The following is a 23,304-nucleotide window of genomic DNA, read 5'->3' as shown; positions in this document are numbered from 1 at the left end:
TGGCTGCTGTGCCCTTCACTGTGCCCCAGAGGTCACAGCAAAGGCACAGCTCACCTGGGGACACCCAGGGACCCCCTCACCCCCTCCCAGAGCCCAGGCTCTGACCTGGGGCCTTTCAGAGCACCCCAGCACAGGCACCTCTCACCCCCCAGCCCCAGGCAGGAGCTCTCTCCTTGCTCATCTTCCCTTGCTCTTTGGAAGGCAGATTTAGGGCTTTTCTGTCTCCTGGAGCCGCTGAGCCAACAGCCTCAGTGGAGAATTGTGCTCTGGCCTGTGCTCCCAGAAATCAAAGTGCTTTGTGCCAGCCTTTGATAATACACCCTGCTATACATTTTGATTACATTACAAATACGATTACTATTAAGCTACTATGGGTCTGCCAGGAATAATCCCGTGCTGACTCACTTCAGATGCCAGGAGATGCTGTGTGAAATAGCTGCTCCTGCCACAGTCTGACTGCTGCGCTGCAAAGCCGGCCCGCAGGCTTTAAATGCACCCAGAGTGTTTGGGAAATGAAATTTCTGGGACAATATTAAAATGTAATCCTCCTGGAAAGCATTGTCATCCTTCTAAAGGACTCTGCTGATTCCCACTGACGGGCACCTGGACATTCTCATTCACTGCTCGAGGGCCAGGCAGGGATTGTGTTAAAGGTGACCTGTCCCCCTCTCCACTCCTGACTCAACAAACCCAACCACACACCCATGGAAAAGTGGATTTCCTGCAGTTTGGATTAGGCTTCTCCCTCTGCTCAGGGCTTTGATCCGAGGAATGAGTCCTGGGAAGAAGTGCAGCACTTGCTACTGAGCCATAAGGGATGCTGTGGGCTGGGAAATCACCTCTGATGTCACCAGCAGCTCCCTGCTGAACCCATCTCAGGGCCCAGCTGCTGTCCATGGCACTTCCATGTCACACACACACATTTTGGTCCTGGAGGCACTTTTGCCAGTGAACTGGAGAAGGTGTGAGGCTGCCGAGGCAGAGAACACACAACTGCTTTGGCAAGTGCAGTGATGTACAGAGAACATCAAATCCTGGAACGGTTTGGGGTGGAAGGGACCTTAAATCCCATCCAGTGCCACCCCTGCTGTGGGCAGGGACACCTCCCAGCGTCCCAGGTTGCTCCAGGCTGTCCCGCCTGGCCTTGGACACCACTCCAACCCATTTCCCAAAGGGTCAGGCTCCCCGTGCTCAGGGTGCCCGGCCCACCAGCCCCTCGGTGTGCCCAGCTGTGGCAGCAGCCCTTACCATGGTCTGGAAGCAGGAGTGGAGCTGGGTGAGGAAGGGAGGCTTCCCCGAGAGCGCCAGCACGCGCTTCTCCACCATGGTGCACTCCACGTCATCGTCCTGGATCACGACGTCCTTCTTCAGGATCTTCACAGCGTACAGCTCGTCCGTGCCCTTCCTCTCTGCCAGCATCACCTGCACGGGGCACAGCACACGCTGCAGAGCCTCCTGAGATGGCTGAAATAGCCCCAGCTGCTGGCTCCTTAGCCCTGAGGAGAGCTGCGGGTGCCAAACCACTCACAGCTGCCAGGGCTCTTCCCAAAAGCACTCAGGGACTCTGAGGAGTAACAATCTCCTCCCTCACCGCCTCACTGCCTCCAGGAGCCCAGCCCAAGGGGTTTGATGGTGTCTGAGCCCAGCTCCCCTCAGGGGTTTGGCACCCTCAGTGACACCAGAGCTGGGGAGGGTGTCGAGAGGCTGAGCACAGAGCCCATCAGGTTACAAGGTGGTAAATACTTGAAGTGGAAAAGAGTTAGTCTCTAGTGAATAGTAAGAAAAACCCCCGTGATTTTCTCTGCCTCAGTCACCCCCCCCCCACAACAGTGGGCATACCCCATCATGAGCTGGTTCATCACCCAGCCAAGCCCCTCTCCTCCAGCAGAACCCACCCAGCCTCCCAGTTCCACCCAGTCCCACCCACGTGCAGGTTTATTCACTGCAGTAAATGGGATTCACTGCTTCTGCTGGTGCCAATCCCTCGGGTCAATCCCATCAGCCCAGCCAGGGACCCCTGCCTGACCCAGCAGGATCCAGCAGCCTAAGCTGCTCCTCGGGCTGCCAGCAAATAAACCCACTCTGAAACTGCTTTGGTTCCTGCTTTCCCTCTCTCGCTCTCTCATGGCCTCAGATTGGAGGGCTGGGTGGAAATGAGCCGCTCTTCACTGGAAGGAGCTGGCAGAAATCCTGCAGTGGCATCGGGAACAGCAGCTCGGGGCTTTGGGGAATAAATTGTGTGAAGTCAACATCGACAGGGTGGAACTGAAATGTGCTTCAGGCTGGGCCAGACGGGCAGAGGACACATGAGCGCTCTCAGGGTGACTTTAGAGACACCAGGGCCAGCAGAATTAACCCCTGGTGTTCCAGCCCTCTGCTGCTCCACAGGCTGCCCGGGCAGGGGGGCAGTCCCACCCCGGAGGGATGTCACAGATATCTACGTGTGGCACTTGGGGACAGGGGCTGGCAGTGCTGGGGTTGGACTTGGTGGTCCCAGAGGGGGTTCCAAGCTCCGTGAGTCGTGATTCCATTCTGGGACACAGCCTGAGGATCAGGGGTGATGAGGCAGGGGACACAGCCTGAGGAGAGAGGTCTTTGGTGCCACCCACTTGTTTGGGTGCAGGGCACGGGGAACAGGGTACAAAGAACAGGGCACAGGGAAAAGGGCACAGGGAAAAGGGCACAAGGCACAAGGAAAAGGGCACAGGGTATAGGGAACAGGGCACAGCCCTCTGTGAGCAGCTCTGGCACATTCCCAGCTCCCAGGGGAGCCTGGCTGTCCTTGACACGCTGCTTGTCAGGATTAGCTGGGACTGGCACCAGGGCTCCTCAGTGCCAAGTGCTCTGGAGAAGCTCTGCCATTGCCATTGCCATTGCCATGGGTGGGGCTGCAGCCTGCTCATCCCACAGCAGGGCTGAACCATGGGTGTGTCAGGGACTTTGGGATGGGATTTATTCACCCACTGATCCTTGCAGAGCCCTGGGTACCCAGAGCAGCTCCTTGTGATGCTGGGGTGGAGCCCAGCAAGGCTCAGGCCTGGCACCAGCTGTGGCTGCCCCTGGATCCATGGCAGTGTCCCAGGACATGCTGGACAGAGCTGGAGCAGCCTGGGGCAGTGGAAGGTGTCCCTGCCATGGCAGGGGTGGCACTGGGTGGGCTTTGAGGTCTCTTCCAACCCAAGGCAGTCCCTGTTTCTGTGCCAGAGCAGCAGACACAGCTGCCTCACACTGTGTCTGCACCTCTGCCCTCCCCTGTGGGTCTGCTCAAATGGAACTGGTTTGGTTCATTGCCTCCATTTATCACCATTTTACACCAGCTGAGCTGTACAAGGCACCACACACAGGCGCTAAAACCAGAGCTAATTTTTAGGTGATAAAAGCAGAACTGCTTTGGTTGCTCAAAATTGGTGGAAAAGAAGTAGTAACCACTCCAGGAACATATTTTGAGGGAAAATTAAACCCGTTACCTGAGTGTAAGAGCATTATATACAATACCAGTTCTGTAGAGACCTGCCTTGCCACCCACAGCCCTGTCAGAGGAAAGGTGACTAAAGCAGGGAGCCTCTGAACCTGGCATCTGCTTCTGCCCTCAGGGACCTTGCTGAGGACATGGCTCCCACCCCACTCTGCAGTGAGAGCTCGGCTGGAGCACCCCAATAGTGCAGAACCTGCTCAGGCTGCCCAGCTGAGCCAGCCCTGCTCCCTGGCACTCCCGGGCAAAGGGGCATTGCAGCTGCTGAGAACCAGCTGGGAACAGGCAGGTGTGAGCTGTGTGCCCAGGAGGGCAGGATGGAAACCACCCCGGGCTGCTCTCCTGGGGCACATCTGGGCTGGATCCCTCTCTGTGCCACAGAACCCCAGAACCTCTGGGCTGGAAACCACCCCGGGCTGCTCTCATGGGGCACATCTGGGCTGGATCCCTCTCTGTGCCACAGAACCCCTGAACCTTTGGGCTGGAAACCACCCTGGGCTGCTCTCCTGGGGCACATCTGGGCTGGATTTCCCTCTCTGTGCCACAGAACCCCAGAACCTCGAGGCTGGAAAAGCCCTCCCAGCCCATGGAGTCCCAGCTGTGCCAGATGCCCACCTTGTCCCCAGAGCTCTGAGTGCCACATCCAGGCACTCCTTAGACACCTCCAGGGATGGGCACTCCAAACCTCCTCGGGCAGCCCCTGCCAAGGCCTGAGCACCCTTTCCAGGAAGAAATTCCTGTGGTGTCTGAAGGTGCTCCAACACCAAAGACCCAAACAGCCCAGTGCCCCTGGCACAGCCCAGGATGGGGATGGCTGACAGGGGCAGCAGGCACCCAGCCTCGCCCATGGCCTGCCCTCCTGCCAGGTGTCACAGCCGGAGCAGAGCAGAGCCTGAAGGTCACCCCAGCCCCGAGAGCTCTCCCTGCGCTGGAGCCCAGAGCTGCAGCGGCCAAAGGCTCCGCCCTGCTCAGCAAACAACACACCCCAAAAAGCCTGACAGCTCCAGAGCACCACAGATTGATCAGCTGCAAAAATATGAGCAAGCCACCTAATTTCACTCTCCTCTATTTATAATGCAGCAAAGCAAACCCAGGGTGGCTGTGCCAAGCGCTGCCTCCCTCCGCGGGAGCGTCTCCCTGCCGGTGCCAGCCCCGTGGAGCTGCCACCAGCCACAGTCCCGGGCAGCCCACGGGGACCCCAGAGCAGCAGGGACATCTGTGTCCCGTGGCTGAGTGTGCCAAGCCAGGAGCACACAGCCCCACGCCCCTCTTTTCCAAGGCAGATCCATTTTCCACCCCCCAGGCCTGGCTCGGGGGATCTCCATCTGCCAGCGCACTCGCTGGGAAGCAGATTGCATTCCTGTTTAACTTTTTATTGCTGCAGAAAAAAGCTGATATTTAACTTGATTTATTCCTGTAATATAGAGTATTTGTTTGGGAATGCTCCAGCACAAGGAGTGGAGATATTCTGAAGGCAGAGAATGCAAGTTTGTCAAACTCCACCGAGGCCGGCGTGTCGGCACTGCCAACCCTGCACAGAGCAAAATGCTGAGCAGGACATCTGGGGTGCCAAAGGGTTAACAGAGACAGACAGAGGCTCACTCAAACAGTGGGACTGCAGGCCAAGAGTTCTCCCAGCCAGCAGGGACTGGCAGGAGGGAGGCTGGCAGCAGGCAGGCCGGCACAGGAGTAGGTGCCAGCCCTGGAGAGGGAAGGACACGGTGCCAGCCTCGGAGAGGGATGGCAGTGCCATGGACACGGCCAGCTGCTGGGCACAGCAGGGGCTGGGGAGCTGGGCTGTTCTCTGTGCTCCAGGCACCTCTGCCTGGCTCCTCCCGAACATCTGGCACCTCTGGCACAAACAGGAGGCGGGGACAGGGCGGTGGCACCTGGGTGTCCCCGTGCCGGGATGCCCAGGGATGCCTGGGGGGGTGCAGGCACACGTGAGGGCGAGGCTGCCTCTACCCGGAGGATCCAACGTGCTGTTTTAATTAGCGCTAATTAGCATATTTATAACACGCTGTTCCAGGGAACAGTTTCTGTCACACATTCCCTTATATAAGCCCGAGCTGGCTGAGCAGTGTGCCAACGTTGCTCAGATTTAAGGGGAGAAGGCGGCGGGGGACACGGCACAAGCACAGAGCCTCCAGCTGCCAGCACTGCCTTTGGAAGGGATGAGGGGCTGGCAGGGGGGACAGGGGACACTTCTGAGTGGCAGCAGCAGGGCAGGAGGCACGGGGCTGTCCTGCACCCCCGGATGCCAACCCACAGCACGGGGGTACCACGCTGAGCTCCGGGCTGAGGCTCTGGGCTCTGCCAGGACCTCCCCATCCCTGTCTGTCACAAATGCTTCCATGGAGCTCTGAGCTCCCCACCTCTGCAGAGGGAGAAAACGCCCATGGAGGAGCTGGGACTTCTCACAGCTCCAGTGCCAGCAGAAGGCTGGGAAGGAAGGGATGCTCCTGCTGCACCCCTGTGCTCAGGGGAGCATCCCTGCACACCCTCCTCATCTCTGCTGCCTGCCCGAGGAATGAGCCTGCAGGCTCAGCAATATTGCCTGCAATTAAGGCAATTCCCTAATAAGAGTGGGGCTGGGCCAGCCCTCACTCCAGCAAACACTGCACCCACCTCCTGCAGAGCCCCAGCATTCCCTGGAGCACTGGGATCCCGAGTGGAAACCAAGAGAGTTGGCAAGACCCCAGGAAAAACGAAGGCTCCAAGTCACATAATTACCAGGAGAATGAAATTCTGTTACCGCTCACAACCGGTCTGGGAAGGTAATTAAAATGTTCCCAGATATTTGTAATTATTAGGGAAGCAGAAAACCCCAACCAAATAAAAAAGAGCTTTAAAGGCACAGCTCATCCCTGCTTCCCAAAAGGATGGATTTTGTGGTGGTCTCATCAGACATCTCTGGGGTTCCCTGCTGGGCTCCCAGTCCCCCTGGGGGTGGTCAGTGCAGACAGGGGTAGCTCACCTTGCCAAAGCTGCCCTTGCCCAGCACCATCAGGAAGTTGAAGTCCGAGAGCTTCATGCGGTCCCGGCTGCCGTTGTTGTCCAGTTTGGAAATGGCATTCCTGGTCTTCTCATCCGCAGCCTTGGACCCCGTGCCAATCTTGGCCCTCTGCAAAGGTGGAGATGGGGAGGGGGGGAAAACATCACTGGGGACAGTGGGCATTACAAACCCAGTGGGTGCTCCCAAAATCCCACCTCAGCCCTGCTCAAAAACCACCCTGAGCTTTGGGAGCCTTTTCCCTGGGCGTGATGGGGACAGCACCAAGGAAGGCACTGCAGGAATCACCAGCCCTGGCACGGGGCACTGCTCTGCTGCTTCCCAGTTAACCTCTGCCAGAGCAACCTCTGGCCCTGGTCACCCTGTCCCCGTGGCAGTGGGACACTGCAGCCTGCCATGCCACCCTGCCCTGTGTCCAGTCACCCAGGCATGGCAAAAGCCCTAACGAAGCTCTTCTGGGGCAAAATCTGCCTCTGTCTCTTCCTCACCAGAAAAAGAGGGGTGAATATGAATACATTAAGGTAAAAGATGGGACTTTTTATCCAGCTCCACATCCACTGCTGCCCTGTGGTCCCTCCCATGTGGGACATTCTGTGATTGCATCTGAAACTGGAGGGGATCACAGAGGAAGCCACAAACACGTTTGGAACAGTCCAGAACAGAAAGCCTCCTGAACAGACACACACACACACAGCCCCTCCTGCCCTGACTGACTGACAGACAGACAGACTCACAGCCCCTCCTGCCCCCTGGCCATCACAGCTGCCCCTGAGGACCCTCACCAAGCCCCATTTTTAAACCCTGGACCCCAGCAGTGGCCGGTGCCCCCTGGCCAGGCCAGGGCTGTGATGTGCTGATGCTGCTCCCACAAAGGCTCTCTCAGGATTTATTCCCTTCCCTCCCAGCAGTGTGAGGCTGTGCTGAGCCCAGCCTAGCATGAAATTCCATTAACCCGATCCCGGCGGCTCCATTTGGCTGCTGCTGGCAGCCCCTGCAGATAGCACCTCCCGGGGAATCTCAGGCCTCTGCTGCTGCTAATTGCTTCTCACAAGGTTCTCCAGGCTGCAGAATTCCCCACTCAAGGTCACCGCAGCCCCTCGTAGCATGGGAACAGCTCCTGCACTGCAAACCTGAGGAATGGTCGCTGGGATTTCCACACCCATGGGGTGACCCCGGCACGTCCCTGGCCCCAGCCCTCTCCTCTCCTCATCCTCACTCCTCATCCTCACTCCCAGCACCAGCCACGGCCCAGCTGGAGGGGCATTCCCTGCCCTGACACCGAGTCCCTGCAGGGGAGGAGTGGGGAGCACACAGCAAGGTGAGGGACAGGTGTGCTCGGGCACCTCTGCCCCAGGTGTGTTCTGATCTGACTGCCCAGACCATCCTAACGCCACTGGAACAGCATGGAATGCAATCAAAGCCAGCTGACAGCTCTTTGTACAGCCAGAACCCATTGGCTGCAGCCAGGTGTTGTATTGGAACTGTCTTTCCCTGGATATTCAGGAAAGTTGTGTATAAATGAGATAAAAAGAAAGGAGAGCAGGAGCTAACTCTCCAGTCTCTGCTACAATCACAGAGTTCATGCTGAGAACCATAAGGGCAACTCTCTCATTTCTCTATGGCTCATTGCATGTGGGTCTCCAGATGTACCACGACATTCCCAGGGTTCTGTGGAGCCTTCAGCTGAGCTGAAAAATGGCCCATTTCTGCTCATTCAGCAAGGTCTGATCCATCATTCAGCGAGAATTCCATGGCTTATTAAGTAGCAAGTAGACATTTCTGCTCGGAGCCTCTCTGGGCAGATGGAGCCTGCCCCACGTCCCCTGCCCCGCCAGGGAGGAGCTGGCAGGGACAGTCCCTTCCTGGGGCACAGCAGGCAGGCAGCCAGGAAAACCCCTGAGTCCAAGAAAAATCCATTCACCTCAAACTTCTGCCTCAGCTCCTCGTTTCCTTCCTCTCCCTCGGGAGGCACGGGGACGTTGAAATACTCGCCCTCCTCCTGGCTGAGCAGCTTGAACCTGGAGGGACAGAGAGGGCACAGCTCAGGGCCCCCTGCTCCAGCACCCAGGGACCCTGCCCAGGCCAGCAGAGCCCCCAGACCCTCCCCTGGGCAAGCCCCAGACCCCCGTGGCTGGAAGGATGGTTCTGGGTCCCTCTGTGTCCTGGGGACCCCCAGCCCGGGGGGCATCCCCTGCCTGCTGTGGTGGGCACACAGAGCTCTGGTGTCCCTGCCAAGCCAGTCCTGACCCCAAACCCACAGACAAACTCGTGTTCCCTGTGACAGCCACGGGCACAGGTGGGGCAAAGCCCCTTCCCCCAGCTGTCCCACGAGGACAGCACCTGGCACGTACCAGTGCCGGGCTGGCACTGCCAACCCCGAGCACACGGACAGGATGGTCCCCCAAAAGAGGAGAAAAGCTCCAGCAGCAATGATCAGAAATCATGGGAATGCCACTCAGCTGGCAGGAGTTTCACCCTGCTGGGGGCACAGCCCAGGACCCCGGCTGGTGTGATCCCAGAGGCTGCTCCAGGACAGAGCCCTGCCTTCCAGCTGGCTCCTCCATTAACTGCACTTGGTGGGAGACGGAATATGGATCAGGGCTCCTTCTCCTGCAGTTTAGTCCAGCCAGCACTGTGACAGGGAAAACGACTCAGATCTCCACTTCCATGCTTTTAGACAGGCTGGGAGGGGCCTTGGGCTGCACCAGGAGCCCGCAGTGGTGGCACTCACACACCCTGACAGGGGACTGGGGAAGGGACAGCTTCCTGCTGGCTTCCAGAGGAGGGGCCCTGGCCCATCAGGGCCTGGCAGGTGACCAGCACAATGCCACCGTGTCACTGTCACATTTTCTGAAAAATCCCTTCGCCAGGATTTCCTCTCCGGGGAAGATGAGAAGCCTCAGAGAAAAATGAAAGCAACAATTCTCTGATTCCTTCTCCTGTGTTTTGCTGCTTTGGAATGTGGTTTGGACATTGTTACCAACTGGTCATTGTTTCATTGGTTTCATGTGAATTGTTTTGACTTTCACAGTCCAGCTGTGTCGAGGCTCTGGAAAGAGTCACCAGTTTTTCATTAGTGTCTTTTTAGCCTTCTGTCTGTATCCTTTCTGTATCCTTTAGTAAGTTTCAGTGCAGTATTCTTTAATATACCATAGATCATAAAATAATAAATTAGCCTTCTGAGAACATGGAGTCAGATTCACCATTTCCTTCCTGCCACGGGGGACCCCAAACCCACCACAGCACCGTGGCAGGCACTGTGCCCAGCAGAGAGGGGACAGGACAGGCTGGAGAGCAGGGGGAGCCCCCACAGCTCTGCCCAGGAGTGGCACGCTGTGGGCACCCACCCCACCCCACTCCTCCTCTCCACTCCCCCAGCCCGAGGCCGTGGGGGAGCTCACACAAAGGCACTCCATGCCCTGGCAGCCCTGGTGCCACACAGACACCCCATGGCAGCCCCAGAGGTGCAGCAGCACCTTCCAGGGAGCTGGGAGGGGAGCCTGGAGCAGAGGGAGGCTGGTGAGGGCTGAGGGGCTGCCCCAGTCCCAGGCACAAACACCCTGGGCTGCTCTGTGCCCCGGGGCTGACAGAACAATCACATCTCACCATCCATCCACTCCTGACTTCTGCAGCTCAGAGATCCCGAAGGACAGGGAGCCCATGAAATCGTTCCTGCTGGTCAGATCCCAGTCCCAGATCTCCACAGACAACCTCCTGTCCTTGTCTGCCTCCTTCAGCTGGCTGCAAGAGAGAAGGGGAAAAGGGGTGGAAAAGGGGCGGAAAAGGGATGGACCCACCCTGAACTGCTCCCTCACCACGTGCCCCCCATGCTCCACACAGACAGGGTGGAAGGGAAGGGAGGGTCCTCAGGGCCTGCTGGGGTCTCCAGCATCTGATTTCAGAGCACACCTGATTTCCAGGGCACACCTGATTTCCAGGGCACACCTGACCCACACAGAGAGCACAGAGCTCCTGCCCAGACACACTCTGCTCTGAGCAGGGTCAGGGCAGAGCTTTGGGTGCTTCTGTGTCACTTACAGAACAAAAAGAATCATTTCTCACTTGAATCAGCTCAATGCCTCTGAGTTGAGCTGATCAGAGCAAATAAAGCCACATTAATTCTTGGTGGTGAGAAAATTCACTTTACAGATTTAAACGTTTTCCTCGTACTTACAATTTAAACGTCTCGTTCCACTCAGGATTCAGGGAGCACTTGATAGTTTTGGTCTTCTGTTTGCTTTCGTTTTTGGGGTCAGGGATTAGTTTGAGCTTCACGTAGGGATCTGACAAGCCATTAGGGTCCATAGGAACTAGGTTTTTAGCATCTCTTACTGGGGGAGAGAAAAAGGATTAAATTCAGTATTGCAGCTATAAAAATACCCAACAACTGACAGCTTCCCCGCGTGCCAAGAGTAAGTGTGAAAATAGTGATTAACAGCAGAATCAAGGGGGATCTGTGCAGACATGGGCACCACACGAGGAGCGGCATCACTGGCGCCGGGCAAACGCAGCTCCCGTGCACGGGGGAGGCTGCAGGGTCGACTCAGGAGATTATTTTTACTTTCTGACAGGCTGATCGGTGTTTGCTCTCGGGTTTAAGCGGTTTAAAGCTGGTTTGTTTCCTCCTGCCCCCTGGGAAGCAGAACTGCACTGATTTGTGGGGGCCTGGGGCTGGAGCTTCCCTCGAGGAGTGGGAGCAGTGACGGGAGGGAGGTGGGAGCAGGAACCCAAAGGCACCACAACAGCGGGCACATCCAGCACCCAGCTCCCCCTGGGCATGGCCAGGGGCACCCTCACTTGCCCACTGGGCAGCAGAGCCCAGCTCTGGGGCCAGCAGCTCCTCCGGGAAGCGGGAGCAGAGCGGGAAGAGCAAACCTGAGGTGACTCAGCTGCTTCTAATTGGATTGCAGCTTGGACAAATTAAATACAGCCAGGCTGAGCCGAGTCTCTTCACCCAGATTAAGTCCAGAAAGGTCTGTCTGCCAGGAGAAGGATCTTATCTTCCCCCCAGGCTGAGCACAGATAGCAGAGGTGGGAAGTCTGACGGGTCAGGATGGAGCCGAGCCATAACCTGGGGAAAAGCTGTTTGCAAGGAAGGCCAGAGCAGAGCCCCCTCCCCAGGGGTAAAACCAATTGCCCAGCTCCCAACTCACCAGTGAGGAATTTCTGATGAGGCTGGGGACCAGAGAGCTTTGGAAAGCAAATCAATGCCCCCAAATCTGCCATCTATTGCTGTCCTCCCAAAGCACTGCCCAATTTCCAGCTCCATGGAGCCGAGCTCGTGGCCAAAATTCAACTGTGCGTTTATAAACGAGCCCATTTATCAAAGGTGACAGCCCTGAGAGCAGCTCTGAGGCAGGAGAGGTGTGGGAAGCAGGGCTGCACCTCCCTCCATGCCAAGAGGGCCCTGCAGCACCACCCAGTGCCACCCTCTGGGGCTCCTGTGCCCCCCAGTGCTGCCAGGGCATGGGGAACCATGCTCCCAGTGCCCTGCTGAGCCTGGGCTCCCCCACAGCCCCCACCCCGAGCTCCTCCTGCCTCCTCTCACCTTCCTGGCTGTAAAACCACCATGAAAACGTGTTCCCAGTGCCCCTGCCCACCTGCAGCACTGGGAGCCTCAGGGACAGCCCGTGGGCAGTGCCAGGGCAGGGATGGCAGTGCCAGGGCAGGGGACAGGGGCGGTCCTCACTCTGACCTTGCCCTCCCCCTGCCCCAGGGTCAGCAGAAACACCCCAGGACCCCCCATGGGAGCAGCAGGAGGAGCCCAGGGCTGGCAGAGGCTCTGGGCTGTCACAACCCGGGGTCCCCTCACTGGGAGGGGACACAGGCTGATGTCACACAGAGCTGCTGCCACTCTGCTCCGTGTGCCACTGTCCCAGAGCCAGCACAGCCTCTGGAGGCTCATGAACAGCCCTCTGCTGTTTATCTGCTGCCCTTCTCTTCTTTAAGGAGCAGGAGCAGCCGTTCCTGGCCCTGCAGTTAATCAGTTTATGCCCTGAAGCATGAGATTTGATTACCTCATGTTATTATCTCAGCGTGCAGACCTCAAGATTTCATTAATGGGAATAATTTTATCTATTCATTTAAAAAAAGCAAAATGCTTCTGCTTGACCTGAAGAAACTTCCTGACTTTTCAAGCAGAAATCCACAACGGAGCGAGGGAGAGATGGAAACGTGGAGCAGCACAGCAGCCATACCCCACGGCAGGGGAGGAGTGCTCCTCGCCAGCACTTATGGCAGTTATTTGACAGCTGAATCTGATGTAGAACAGTTTTATATCTCTCATATCCTGACAGTTTTGTGCATCATTAAGAAGCAGTAACATCATTATTAGCAGTGATGAGTAAGAGTGTTATGATTGCATTTAAAGCCAGTCCTAAATCACTCTGGGTTTCAAGTGTGGCCAAGGAGATGCCACTGTGGGCTCAGCCATGGCCAGGACCAGATGCTGGCAAGCCCTGGGCATGCCTGGGGTGGGGGGTTCAGGGGGGCAGTGCCCTCCTCTCCACACAGCGTGGGAAGGAGGTGTCACCACTCTGCCAGGGCAGGCAGAGCTGGGTGAATGATCCTGGAATTTACTCTGCAAAGTTTGCAACAGCTTCTCAATAACAGATCAGACAAAATCTCTGAATGACTCTGGCAGCTGTAACTGCAGAGCTTGGGAAGAGACACCCACGTGTGCCTGGGGAAGGTGGGAGCAGATCAGTCTGCCCCACTCCCAGGGCACGGGGTCAGGCCAGGAGCTCTCTGTGGCTCTGGCAGCAGGGCAAGGCCCTTCCCCAGCCCCCAGGCTTTCAAGGAAAGGCAAGATGAATGCACTGGATAAACAGAGCCCAGCAAGTGATTTCCTGGATCTGCCACGTGGGGCTCCCTTTGATGTGAAATGAAAAGAGAGCCCACAACAAACCCACTCCTGCCCCAACCTCCAGGCACCTGCCCTGGGCTGCCCCTCCTCTCGGAGCCTGTTCAGAGCAGGAAGCTCTGCTTCCCACTGCCCTCCCAAGAAAAAGGCCCTGGCACAGGGAAACTCTGGCTGTCAGCCCTGGGAGGGTCCAAGGACCTGGAGCAGCCTGGTCCAAGGGAAGGTGCTCCTTGCCCATGGCAAGGGCTGGCAGCCGGATGGTCTCAAAAACCCATCCCTATGGATCTGCTAAAAACCCTTCCAAAGCCTGGGTCCCTGCTAGGGCGAGCTCCACACCCTCATCCCAGCCCATCACCTCCCCTGGTCCTCCCTCCCACAGCTCGGATGGGATTTGAGAGGGGAGGGCTCTCGGGCTGACCTGCAGCACTCAGCTTCCCCTGCAGCAGCACCAACACCCCCGGGCAGGAGCAGCCCCATCCCATCAGCACCCAGATTAGCACCCTGGTGAGTTAAACCATTTAATTAATGCTCTGGTAAGAGTCTATTTGCACATGCTCATACAATGGGAAAGGCACAGGACTCCTTACAGCTGCATCTGCCTGGGCCGGTGATTATTAATTAACGCACTTCCAGCTCGTTTATCTAATCAGCATAATTGGTTTCAGTTTTGGTCACTGTTTTCCCTCATCAGGTGGGTAAAGAGGGAAGCTCCGTGCCCCAGGAGGCTCAGGACTGCCAGGGATCCAGGGGCAGCCCCAGCTGCTCTGGGCACCGTGTGCCAGGGCCTGCCCACCCTGCCAGGGAAGGATTCCTGCCCAATATTTAGAATGTGGGATGTGTCTGTGGCCCTGGTGCAGGACACACACCCAGGGCACTGCCTGGCTGCTGTGGGACAGGAGCAAATGCACCCTCACACCCCTGTGCTGCTCTGGGCTTTGATCAAGTGCCTTATTAGTGGCAAAAGTAGGAAATCCAGGGAATGGGCTTGGTGGCACGGGGGCACTGCCCAGTTCTGCCTCTGTGATGGCAGAGTGGGCAGTGCCCACGAGCTTTGGAGATGAATTTTAAGGTCCCTTCCAATCCAAACCACTGCAGGACTCGATGATTCCGTGAAAATCCGTGTTTTCCACCGGGAGGGAAAGATCGGCTTTACAAAGAGAAGGGAAAGCTCAGAGTAAGGGAGGAGAACAGCGCAGAGCTGAAGAGCGTTCGGCACATCCCTGCGGCTTTGTCAGCTCGGCAGCGGAGCCGAGGCGGAGTTGGCCGTGCCCGTGCTGCCGCCTGCAGGCACCGGGCACCTTCCCACGGCACAGCGGCTGCTCGGGCCCGGCACGGCGCCCCAGATTCCCGGGGCAGAAGAGAAGATGCCCCCCAGCAGCAGCAGCAGCAGCAGCAGCAGCCCCGTTTTCCCGAACGGCAGGGGCAGGGCGGGCTCACCGCGCTGCCTCGCACCCCGCAGGGCTCAGGGGCTGCTCCAGCCCCCTGCATCCCCTCATCCCACTCATCCCCCTGCATCCCACTCAATCCCCTCATCCCTCCCAGCCCGCACAAACCCCCTCCCCGCGCTGGGATTCCTGCCGGAGCCTGCAAAGGGCATTTCCCACCAGCAATCTGCTCGGAGCAGCCTGGCTCTGCCCCTGCCCACAGCGCTCCCCGGCGTGCCCCCTGTGCCCCCAGGGCAGGTCCTGCGGGAATTGTTCGGCTCGGGAAATTCCTCCAAGTCCATCCAGCCCAACCATTCCTCAGCACTGCCAAAGCCAGCACTAACCCACGTCCCCAAGTGCCACATGCACAGGGCTGTTAAATCTCCTCGGGGCTGGGGACCCCACCCCTGCCCTGGGCAGCTGTGCCAGGGCTGGGCAGCCCCTCCAGGAGGAAATTCTCCCAAAAATCCACCCTGAGCCTGCTCTGGCCCAGCCTGAGTCCGTTCCCTCTGCTCCTGTCCCTGTTCCCTGGAGCACAGCCCGACCCCCCGGCTGTCCCCTCCTGGCAGGAGCTGTGCAGAGCCACAGGGGTCCCCTGAGCCTCCTTTGCTCCAGCCTGAGCCTCTTCCCAGCTCCCTCAGGAACTCTCCAGCCCCTTCCCAGCTCCCTCAGGAACTCTCCAGCCCCTTCCCAGCTCCCTCAGCCCCTCCTGGGGCTCCAGCCCCTCGGTGTCCCTGTTGTGAGGGCCCAGAGCTGCCCCAGGGCTCCTCAGCAGTGCCAGCACAGCCCTGGGTGGCTCCATCTCCCAGGGGCTGGGTGCCCATCTGTGCTCTGAGGGCCATCTGGGCTCCCCAGTGCCCAGCTCTGCTCTCCCAAAGCTCTCCCACTCGGCTCTGGAGAGCCCAGCATGCTTCCCTTCCTTTCTGGAAAAGCCAACAGCTGACACGTTTGCACCAACACCTCCAGAGTGGGCCAGAAATAAACCAGCCTTCCAAACCCAGCTGGAGAGATGGAAATCCAGCTGCACAGCACAGGGCTGGGGAGCTCCTCCCTGCCCCTGGGGCGGTGGGAGCTTGGCAGCAGGGAGCCCGTGGTGCCAGCGGCAGGGTGGGATCTGCACCCACCAGCATCTGATGGAGGCTGGAGGGAACCACAGGATCATTAGGGCTGGAAAAGACCTCCAAGACCTCCAAGATCACCAAGACCTCCAAGATATCCAAGACCTCCAAGATCACCAGGACCTCCAAGATCACCAAGACCTCCAAGATCACTCTGTCCAACCTTCAGGAAGGTGCCTGGGAAGCAGGACTTCTGCAAACACAGTCCTGCCTGCTCCACTGAGGCTCTCCTTTAAGGACAAACCCAACAAAAAATAAATTATAAAGTCCTCCACAACTTCTTTCAGTTTCTCATTAACATTTTCAGCAACCTGGTGTTTTTCCCGAGAACACTGCTGGTGGCTCTCCCGGGGGCACAAGCACCCGAGCAGCGGGAGCACCACAGCATCCCACGGAGCCAGCCCCGTCCCACAGACACGGCCCCGGGATGTCGCAGCTCCTCCGGCTGTGACGGGATGTGGGAGCCGGGCTGCTGCGGGAGAGCCCCCGCGGGCGGGCGGCACGGAGAGGATCCGGTGCTGCCCCGGGGGTCCCAGCCGGGGTCCCGCCCACTCGGGGCCACTTCACACCCCGGGCTTTGACTCATCGGGGAGTAACCGCGACAGCTCCGGGGCTGCCTGCTCCCCGCGTGGGCAGCAGCCCCCTCCCAGGCCCCGCGGGGATGTCACTGGCAGCAGTCCCTGCCTCCCACCCCGCTGGCACTGCTCTGCCAGCCCCAGAGCCACAGCTCGGTCTGGCGGCCCCGCAGTGGGGACAAGAGGAACGTGGCTCAGTGGTTTGTGAGGTGTTAAGGTCATGGGGAAGCATTATCTCCTGGGAACTCAAAATCCAGGTGGGAAAAGCCTCTGGAGACGGGACCATCCTGATCCTTGGCACAAACCACACCCTCCCTGGGGCCCTGAGATGCTGAAATTCTTCATTGCTCAAAAACCGCTTGGAAAAGTCTGTGCCTGGGAGTGCCATCACACAGGGAGCCCTGGAGCCCAGCCAGGCTCTGCCAGAGGAGGTCAAAGCCTTGTCGTGCCTTGCAGGGTCTCCTGGGCACTGGCAGTGGGCACGGGATCCCCTGGCAGCTCCTGGCAGTCCCTGGCAGCTTCTGGCAGTCCCTGGCAGCTTCTGGCAGTCCCTGGCAGCTTCTGGCAATCCCTGGCAGCCCCTGGCAATCCCTGGCAGCACGTACCTACGACGGTGAGCACGTCCTTGTCGATGTCAGCGCGGATGTAGATGCGGCCCCGGCGCTCCGTGTGGTCCGTCCCGCACAGGCTGGGCACGTTCATCACACAGCGCTTGTGCACGTTCATCATGCAGGCTGTGGGACACAGGGGACACTCAGCACGCTGCCACTGCTGATCAGGGCACGGGGACAGCCTGCCCTCCTCCCAAACTGGGCTGATGTGAGGGGCTGCGGGGTGAACGCAGAGCAAACGGGTCTCCAAGGCTCTGCAGAGCCTGGGCTCAGGAACAACCCACAGGAACAACCCACAGGAACAACCCACAGGAACCCCCTGCCAGCGGCTCTGGTCCTGCCTGACAGACCCCAGGGCTTTGGGCCCTTGTGCAACTGCTTCAGTTCTGCTGACTCCTTAAAATTCTCTCCCATCACCCCCGGGGTGCTCAGCTGGATCCAGCAGGAGCCAAGAAGGGGCACTAAAACCTACCCGAGTATCTGCACACAGAGAGAGGCACGGGGATCTATCTATCTATAGAGATCCATAGATCAGTATTTACATCTCAGAGCAGCTCACTTCCCCTTGGCAGGATTCCCAAGGTTCTAAGGAATAAGCTGTTCCCAGACAGCCAAGCTTCCCCATCCCTGAGCAAGGAGCAGCCGAGCTCGCACATGCTGCGTGTCCCAGTCCCCTTAAATAGGAACACACAGGATTAACTCGGAAAATTACTGATGCCATCCCTTCCCTCTGCTTCCAGCCCCCGTGTTCTGCTCCCTGCGCAGCAATTCCCCCGCTGCAGCGCCGGGAGAGCGGCGGCAGCGCCCGGCCACAGCCACAGGGTGTCACTCGGAGCCAGCGCTGGAGAGCGGCTCCGGCGGGCACGGCGAGGCTGCGGGGATGCTGTGGGGGGATGCAGGGGAGGCCGGGTACCGCGGGATGCAGGGGGGATGCAGGGGAGGCCGGGTACCGCGGGATGCTGTGGGGGATGCAGGGGAGGCCGGGTTCCGCGGGATGCTGTGGGGGGATGCAGGGGAGGCCGGGTATCGCGGGATGCATGGGGGATGCAGGGGAGGCCGGGTACCGCGGGATGCTGTGGGGGATGCAGGGGAGGCCAGGTACCGCGGGATGCAGTGGGGGGATGCAGGGGAGGCCGGGTACCGCGGGATGCTGTGGGGGGATGCAGGGGAGGCCGGGTACCGCGGGATGCTGTGGGGGGATGCAGGGGAGGCCGGGTATCGCGGGATGCTGTGGGGGATGCTGCTGTGGGGGTGCTTCTGGAGAGGAGTTTAGTTTGGGCGATGCTGCTGCAGCAGGGCATGTGGGGGTGCTGTACAGAGGGATGTGGGGGGATGCTTCTGCGGAGGGATGGGGCAGCCTCCCCCCCAAGCCAGCGCCTTGCCCTCCCCTCTCCCTGCAGCAGCCCCAGGGACTGCCCACCCCGGCTGAGGAGGTGCCTGCTGGTGTCCCTCGGGCACTCAGAGCCCTGCAGCTCCACACTGCTGCCACAGGGCACGGGCTCCTGGCTGCAGCCCTGGATCCTGGGGTGCCTGAGCCCCCCACGGGGTGGCCGAGCCCCCCTGCTGTCGGTCACTTACTGTCACATTTCATCCCCTGGTGGATGAGCCCGTACAGCAAGGACCCGCAGTGGTCACAGAAGGTGGGGCTGGAGTACGTGTGGATTTTAAACTTGTGTTTGCTCCGGGGATCCTGGGAGGAAAACAAAGGACAAGGATTATGAACCTGCATCAGATGTTGGCAAGGCAGCCCTGCTCTCCCCATTGCAAGTGCCAGCTGGCTCCGGAGGTGCTGCTAATGGACTTCAGTCAACTGCCACCAACTCCTGGGGACCTTTTCCAGCAGCCACCAGGATCCAGCTTTATTCCTCTTCGTCTGTGTTGCCATAACAATGAAAAAGCAACGTGCTGGCTTGGCTGGGGATTCACTGTTTTTCAATAACTCGGTCTTAGCATGGAAACACCAGGTGAAAGGGGCAGGTAGGAACCAACAGAAGGGCTGGACACTGCCCAGCTTCCATGCAGAGCAGGAAAAGCCACCCGTGATTCCATCTATATTAAGCCTGCCCAGGAAACATCTCCTGTGCTCTGGTGCCAGCCCTCCCCTCACACTCCCAGGCATCCAAGCTGCTTAGGGGACACTTTTCTTTTTTAAGCTTTCCTACAAGCAAGGGCAGATTTTTGCCCAGCAGCAGCAGAGGGTGCAGACCCAGCAGAGCCCAGTTCATCCCTTTATCCCTTGTGCAGGCACTGGGCAAACTCCTGGGCTGCAGCAAGGGCCAACAGGAGTTAGAGCCAAACCAACCAAAATCATGGAATCAGAATGGATTGGGAGGGAATTTAAAGCTCATCCAGTGCCACCCCTGCCATGGCAGGGACACCTTCCACTGTCCCAGGCTGCTCCAGCCCTGCCCAGCCTGGCCTTGGGCACTGCCAGGGATCCAGGGACAGCCCCAGATGCTCTGGGCACCTGTGCCAGAGAAAACTTCCAGAAGGAACAGCTTCTCAACAGGGAGCCAGTGCCCAGCACCGGGACAGAGCACCGAGGCAGAGCAGGGGTTTGGCCTTTCTTGGCATGTTCTGTGTGAGAGGACAATCCTGGGGGCTCAGGAGAGCCTGGAGCAGGGGCTGGGCAGGGGGAGCTGCTGGGCTCACACCCCAGGAGCAGCACAGGCCGGGGGAAGGCTCCAGCAGGAGCAGCTTGATTTCAGCTCACGTTAATTGTTTAAGGGTTAGGGATGAGGCTCAGCTCCCTGCTCTGTCATTCGAGCTGAGCAGCTTTTTAATGGCCTGGAAAGCTGCCCAGGCATTAGCAAAGACACCTTTCCAGGGCACTGTGAGCAGAGTAAATAAATAAAGAGTGGAATCAGAAGCGAGCTATAACATCACCACCAATACATTCCATCCCCCTGAAATTCATTTCCCAGCACTGTTGCATTGGAGCCTCCAGCTGCATTAATCACAACATTCTGCTCTAGTGCTCAGCACCACAGAAAACCCCAATGGCACCCAGAGGGGAAAACCAACAGAGCCTCCTTTCACTTGGTCTGTGCCGTGCCAGGGATCAGGCACAGGCTCCAGCAGGGCACTGAACCTGGAAATATCTCACATTTTACCCCGAGGAACCTGCTTGCAGCCACAGCCCCCAGCAGGCTCCAGCTGGCAGGGAAGGCCAAGGGGACAAGGGGTCACAATCAACCTGTCCTCTGGACACCCCAGGCAGCCACTTCTGCCAGTGACTCCTCAGGTCTGAGAGCCTCTTGCATTCCTCAGACACCTACAGGAGAGCAGAGAAACGAAGCCTGGATTTAGGCTGGAACAGGAGGTGGGGGGAGTTTGCCCCATGAGGCAGCCGGGACTCAGCCTTGAGATGGTCTGGAAAGTTCCATCCCAAGCCATGCTGTGATCCTGATAGCCTAGCCAGTGTCCTGGGAGAGAGGAGCTCTCTGGCTGCCCAGCCCTGCATCCTGCAGAGCCCCCAGGCACAGCACAGCACCCCTGCCTCAGGCAGAGAGGTGGGGCAGGGGACACGGGGCAGGGGACACGGGGCAGGGGACACGGGGCAGGGGACACGTGCCACCCGAGGGATCACCCCCAAGCTGCTGTGCTCCCTTCCAGGAACAGAGACTCCTGCTCAGGCAAGCCAGAGCAGCAGTCATTCATAAAAAACACCAGCTCTGTGCAGAATGAGGCAATTCCCACTCGATGAGAAGGATGTTGAACTCCCACTGGCACCAGAGTTCGAGAAGCTGGAGCTGGGAAAGCAAAGAGTCAGGGCAGGCTGGGCTCCCCAGAGCAGGGCTGGGCTCCCCAGAGCAGGCTGGGCTCCCCAGAGCTTCCCTTTCTGCTCCCAGCCCTGCTCTGAGACACTCCCAGCCCCAGGGGCAGAGCCAGAGGCTGAGATGGAGCAGCCAGGCCTGCAGAGGAAGAGCTGCAGGGCTCTGGCTGAGAGGGGCTGGTGTCACCTTGGCCAGCGCCTCAGAAAGTGCCAGAAAGTGGCGATTCTGGGATCATTTCTGAGCAGGGCTGAAGTGGCTGTACAGAGACTATTTTTGTACCACGGAGACAGGACTGACGAGAACACTGCGTATGCAGATGCTGAGACTTAAAACAAGAATGGTTAAAAAGAAGTTTGCCAAGAAAAGAAAAGGCTCCACTCCTCCCCCAGCAGCGCTCAGCCAGCCTGAAGAACGGGGCAGGAGCAGCTTTCTTTGGAGCAGAGCTGGAAACTGCCATGAGCAGAGCCAGTGCTTCCCTTCCCTTCCCTTCCCTTCCCTTCCCTTCCCTTCCCTTCCCTTCCCTTCCCTTCCCTTCCCTTCCCTTCCCTTCCCTTCCCTTCCCTTCCCTTCCCTTCCTTCCCTTCCCTTCCCTTCCCTTCCCTTCCCTTCCCTTCCCTTCCCTTCCCTTCCCTTCCCTTCCTTCCCTTCCCTTCCCTTCCCGTCCCTTCCCTTCCCTTCCCTTCCCTTCCCTTCCCTTCCCTTCCCTTCCCTTCCCTTCCCTTCCCTTCCCTTCCCTTCCCTTCCCTTCCCTTCCCTTCCCCTGCAATATCCCAGCCCTGACTGATGGCATCTGAAGTCTCTCCTGTTTCCTTGCCTAAATAAGAATAAAATCGCTCCCTGGCAGAGTGGGCAGGCCCTGGCACAGGTGCCCAGAGCAGCTGTGGTGTGTCCCAGGCCAGGCTGGATGGGGCTGGGACAGTGCAAGGTGGCAGTGCCACCGGTGTGCCAGAGCTCCCCATCTCGGGAAGGGCAGCTGGACCCCCTCTGACAGCCAGGGGTGTGTGAAACCTCTGCACTCACATTTTCTGCATTTGACAGAACACAGAGCTCTGCCTCCAACATCAGGGGCTGTGCTTTCCCCGTCTCATTGCAAAGAAAGCTTTAAATGATCTCTGCTGAAGAAGAATTAGCACAGTTCATGGGAAGAGACCATTATAAAGTGAATTTCATAGTGATTTAAACAGCATAATAGCAAACGCAACACAGCCACAGCTTACTGCCTGCACTCAGCAAACCCTGGCAGGGACAAAAACCCAAACCTTCGCTTTTGATCCCCACATTTCCCATGTGGAAAATCCCCTGGCAGTGCAGGGAACAGCTCCCAGCAGACAGAAGTGGTCTGGCTTCCCTTCCCTGCCATGGATGGCAGGAGGCTGGGGCAGGGCTGGCCCTGTGACAGCCCCAGGTGGCATCCTGTCACCTTGCAGGCTGTTCTTAGGGACAGGGACAGGGAGCAGCCCTGCTGGGAGGGAGCTGCTGCCCTGGCCCTGCTCCCCACCTGCCTGCACAGGGCTGGAAAACACCTTGGCTGAGCCACAGAGCAAGCCCCAGCAGAACCAGGCAGGGAAGCTCAGGAGCAGGGAGGGTGATGGGTCTTTGGGTGGGTGGGAAGAGCCACAGGAAATCCCAGTCAGCCCCCAGAGGAGGTCACACACCAGAGCAAAACTGGCCTGGGGCTCCAGCAGGGCCCTGGAACTCGGTGGCCTCTAAAGTCCCTGCCAGGCAAAACCAGCCTGTGGTTCCAGGATTCTGGAGCATTCTGGAGCATCCTTTCTGCAGCCCCACTGCTCCTCACAGCCTGCCAGGCCACAGGGCCACCTGGACATTGCTGCAGCAGTCAGAGACAGCAGAGGGGCTTTCCTGCAGTTTGCAGCATTCCAGAGCCCCCAGGGCACAGGGGCTGTGCAGGATGGGGCAGCTCCTGGGGAGGGAGCAGGATGGGGACAGCTCCTGGGGAGGGAGCAGGATGGGGACAGCTCCTGGGGAGGGAGCAGGATGGGGACAGCTCCTGGGGATGGAGCAGGATGGGAACAGCTCCTGGGGAGGGAGCAGGATGGGGCAGCTCCTGGGGAGGGAGCAGGATGGGGCAGCTCCTGGGGAGGGAGCAGGATGGGGCAGCTCCTGGGGAGGGAGCAGGATGGGGACAGCTCCTGGGGAGGGAGCAGGATGGGGCAGCTCCTGGAGAGGGAACAGGATGGGGACAGCTCCTGGGTGTAAATACAACACCTGGGGAAGGAGCAGCAGCCATGGGCACTGTGCTGGGGCAGCTCCTGTGTCAAACACAGGCTGCCCCAGCAGCTCCCTGCCAGCAAACACATTCTGCTGCCAGAGATCTCATCCTCTCTCAGACAGAGGCACAGGGATAGGGATGACAGTCCTTCTCCTCTGGCTGCTGCTGCCAGCACCAAACAGAACACTCTCTCTCTCTTTGAGCACAGGAAAAAGCCAAGCTC

General features: G+C 58.7%; 1 protein-coding gene across 2 annotated transcripts in view; it reads right to left on the bottom strand.

Annotated features, from left to right (window-relative positions):
- The window catches only part of PRKCB (protein kinase C beta), a 90,844-nt gene that overhangs the window by 26,662 nt on the left and 40,878 nt on the right, over positions 1–23,304 (bottom strand). For both annotated transcript variants that reach the window (XM_050980063.1, XM_050980062.1), the window contains exons 4-10: positions 18,654–18,765; positions 17,070–17,198; positions 10,660–10,816; positions 10,092–10,226; positions 8,407–8,503; positions 6,450–6,596; positions 1,249–1,422 (exon numbers count right to left, since the gene is read on the bottom strand). In XM_050980063.1, the coding sequence (XP_050836020.1) occupies positions 1,249–1,422; positions 6,450–6,596; positions 8,407–8,503; positions 10,092–10,226; positions 10,660–10,816; positions 17,070–17,198; positions 18,654–18,765 (951 nt within the window). The remainder of the gene's footprint in view (positions 1–1,248; positions 1,423–6,449; positions 6,597–8,406; positions 8,504–10,091; positions 10,227–10,659; positions 10,817–17,069; positions 17,199–18,653; positions 18,766–23,304) is intronic.

The sequence above is a fragment of the Serinus canaria genome, chromosome 14 (genome assembly GCF_022539315.1).
Source record: "Serinus canaria isolate serCan28SL12 chromosome 14, serCan2020, whole genome shotgun sequence".
Taxonomy (NCBI): Eukaryota; Metazoa; Chordata; class Aves; order Passeriformes; family Fringillidae; genus Serinus; species Serinus canaria.
The sequence above is the reverse complement of the archived record's forward strand: the minus strand, read 5'-3'. Positions and strand labels throughout refer to the sequence as shown.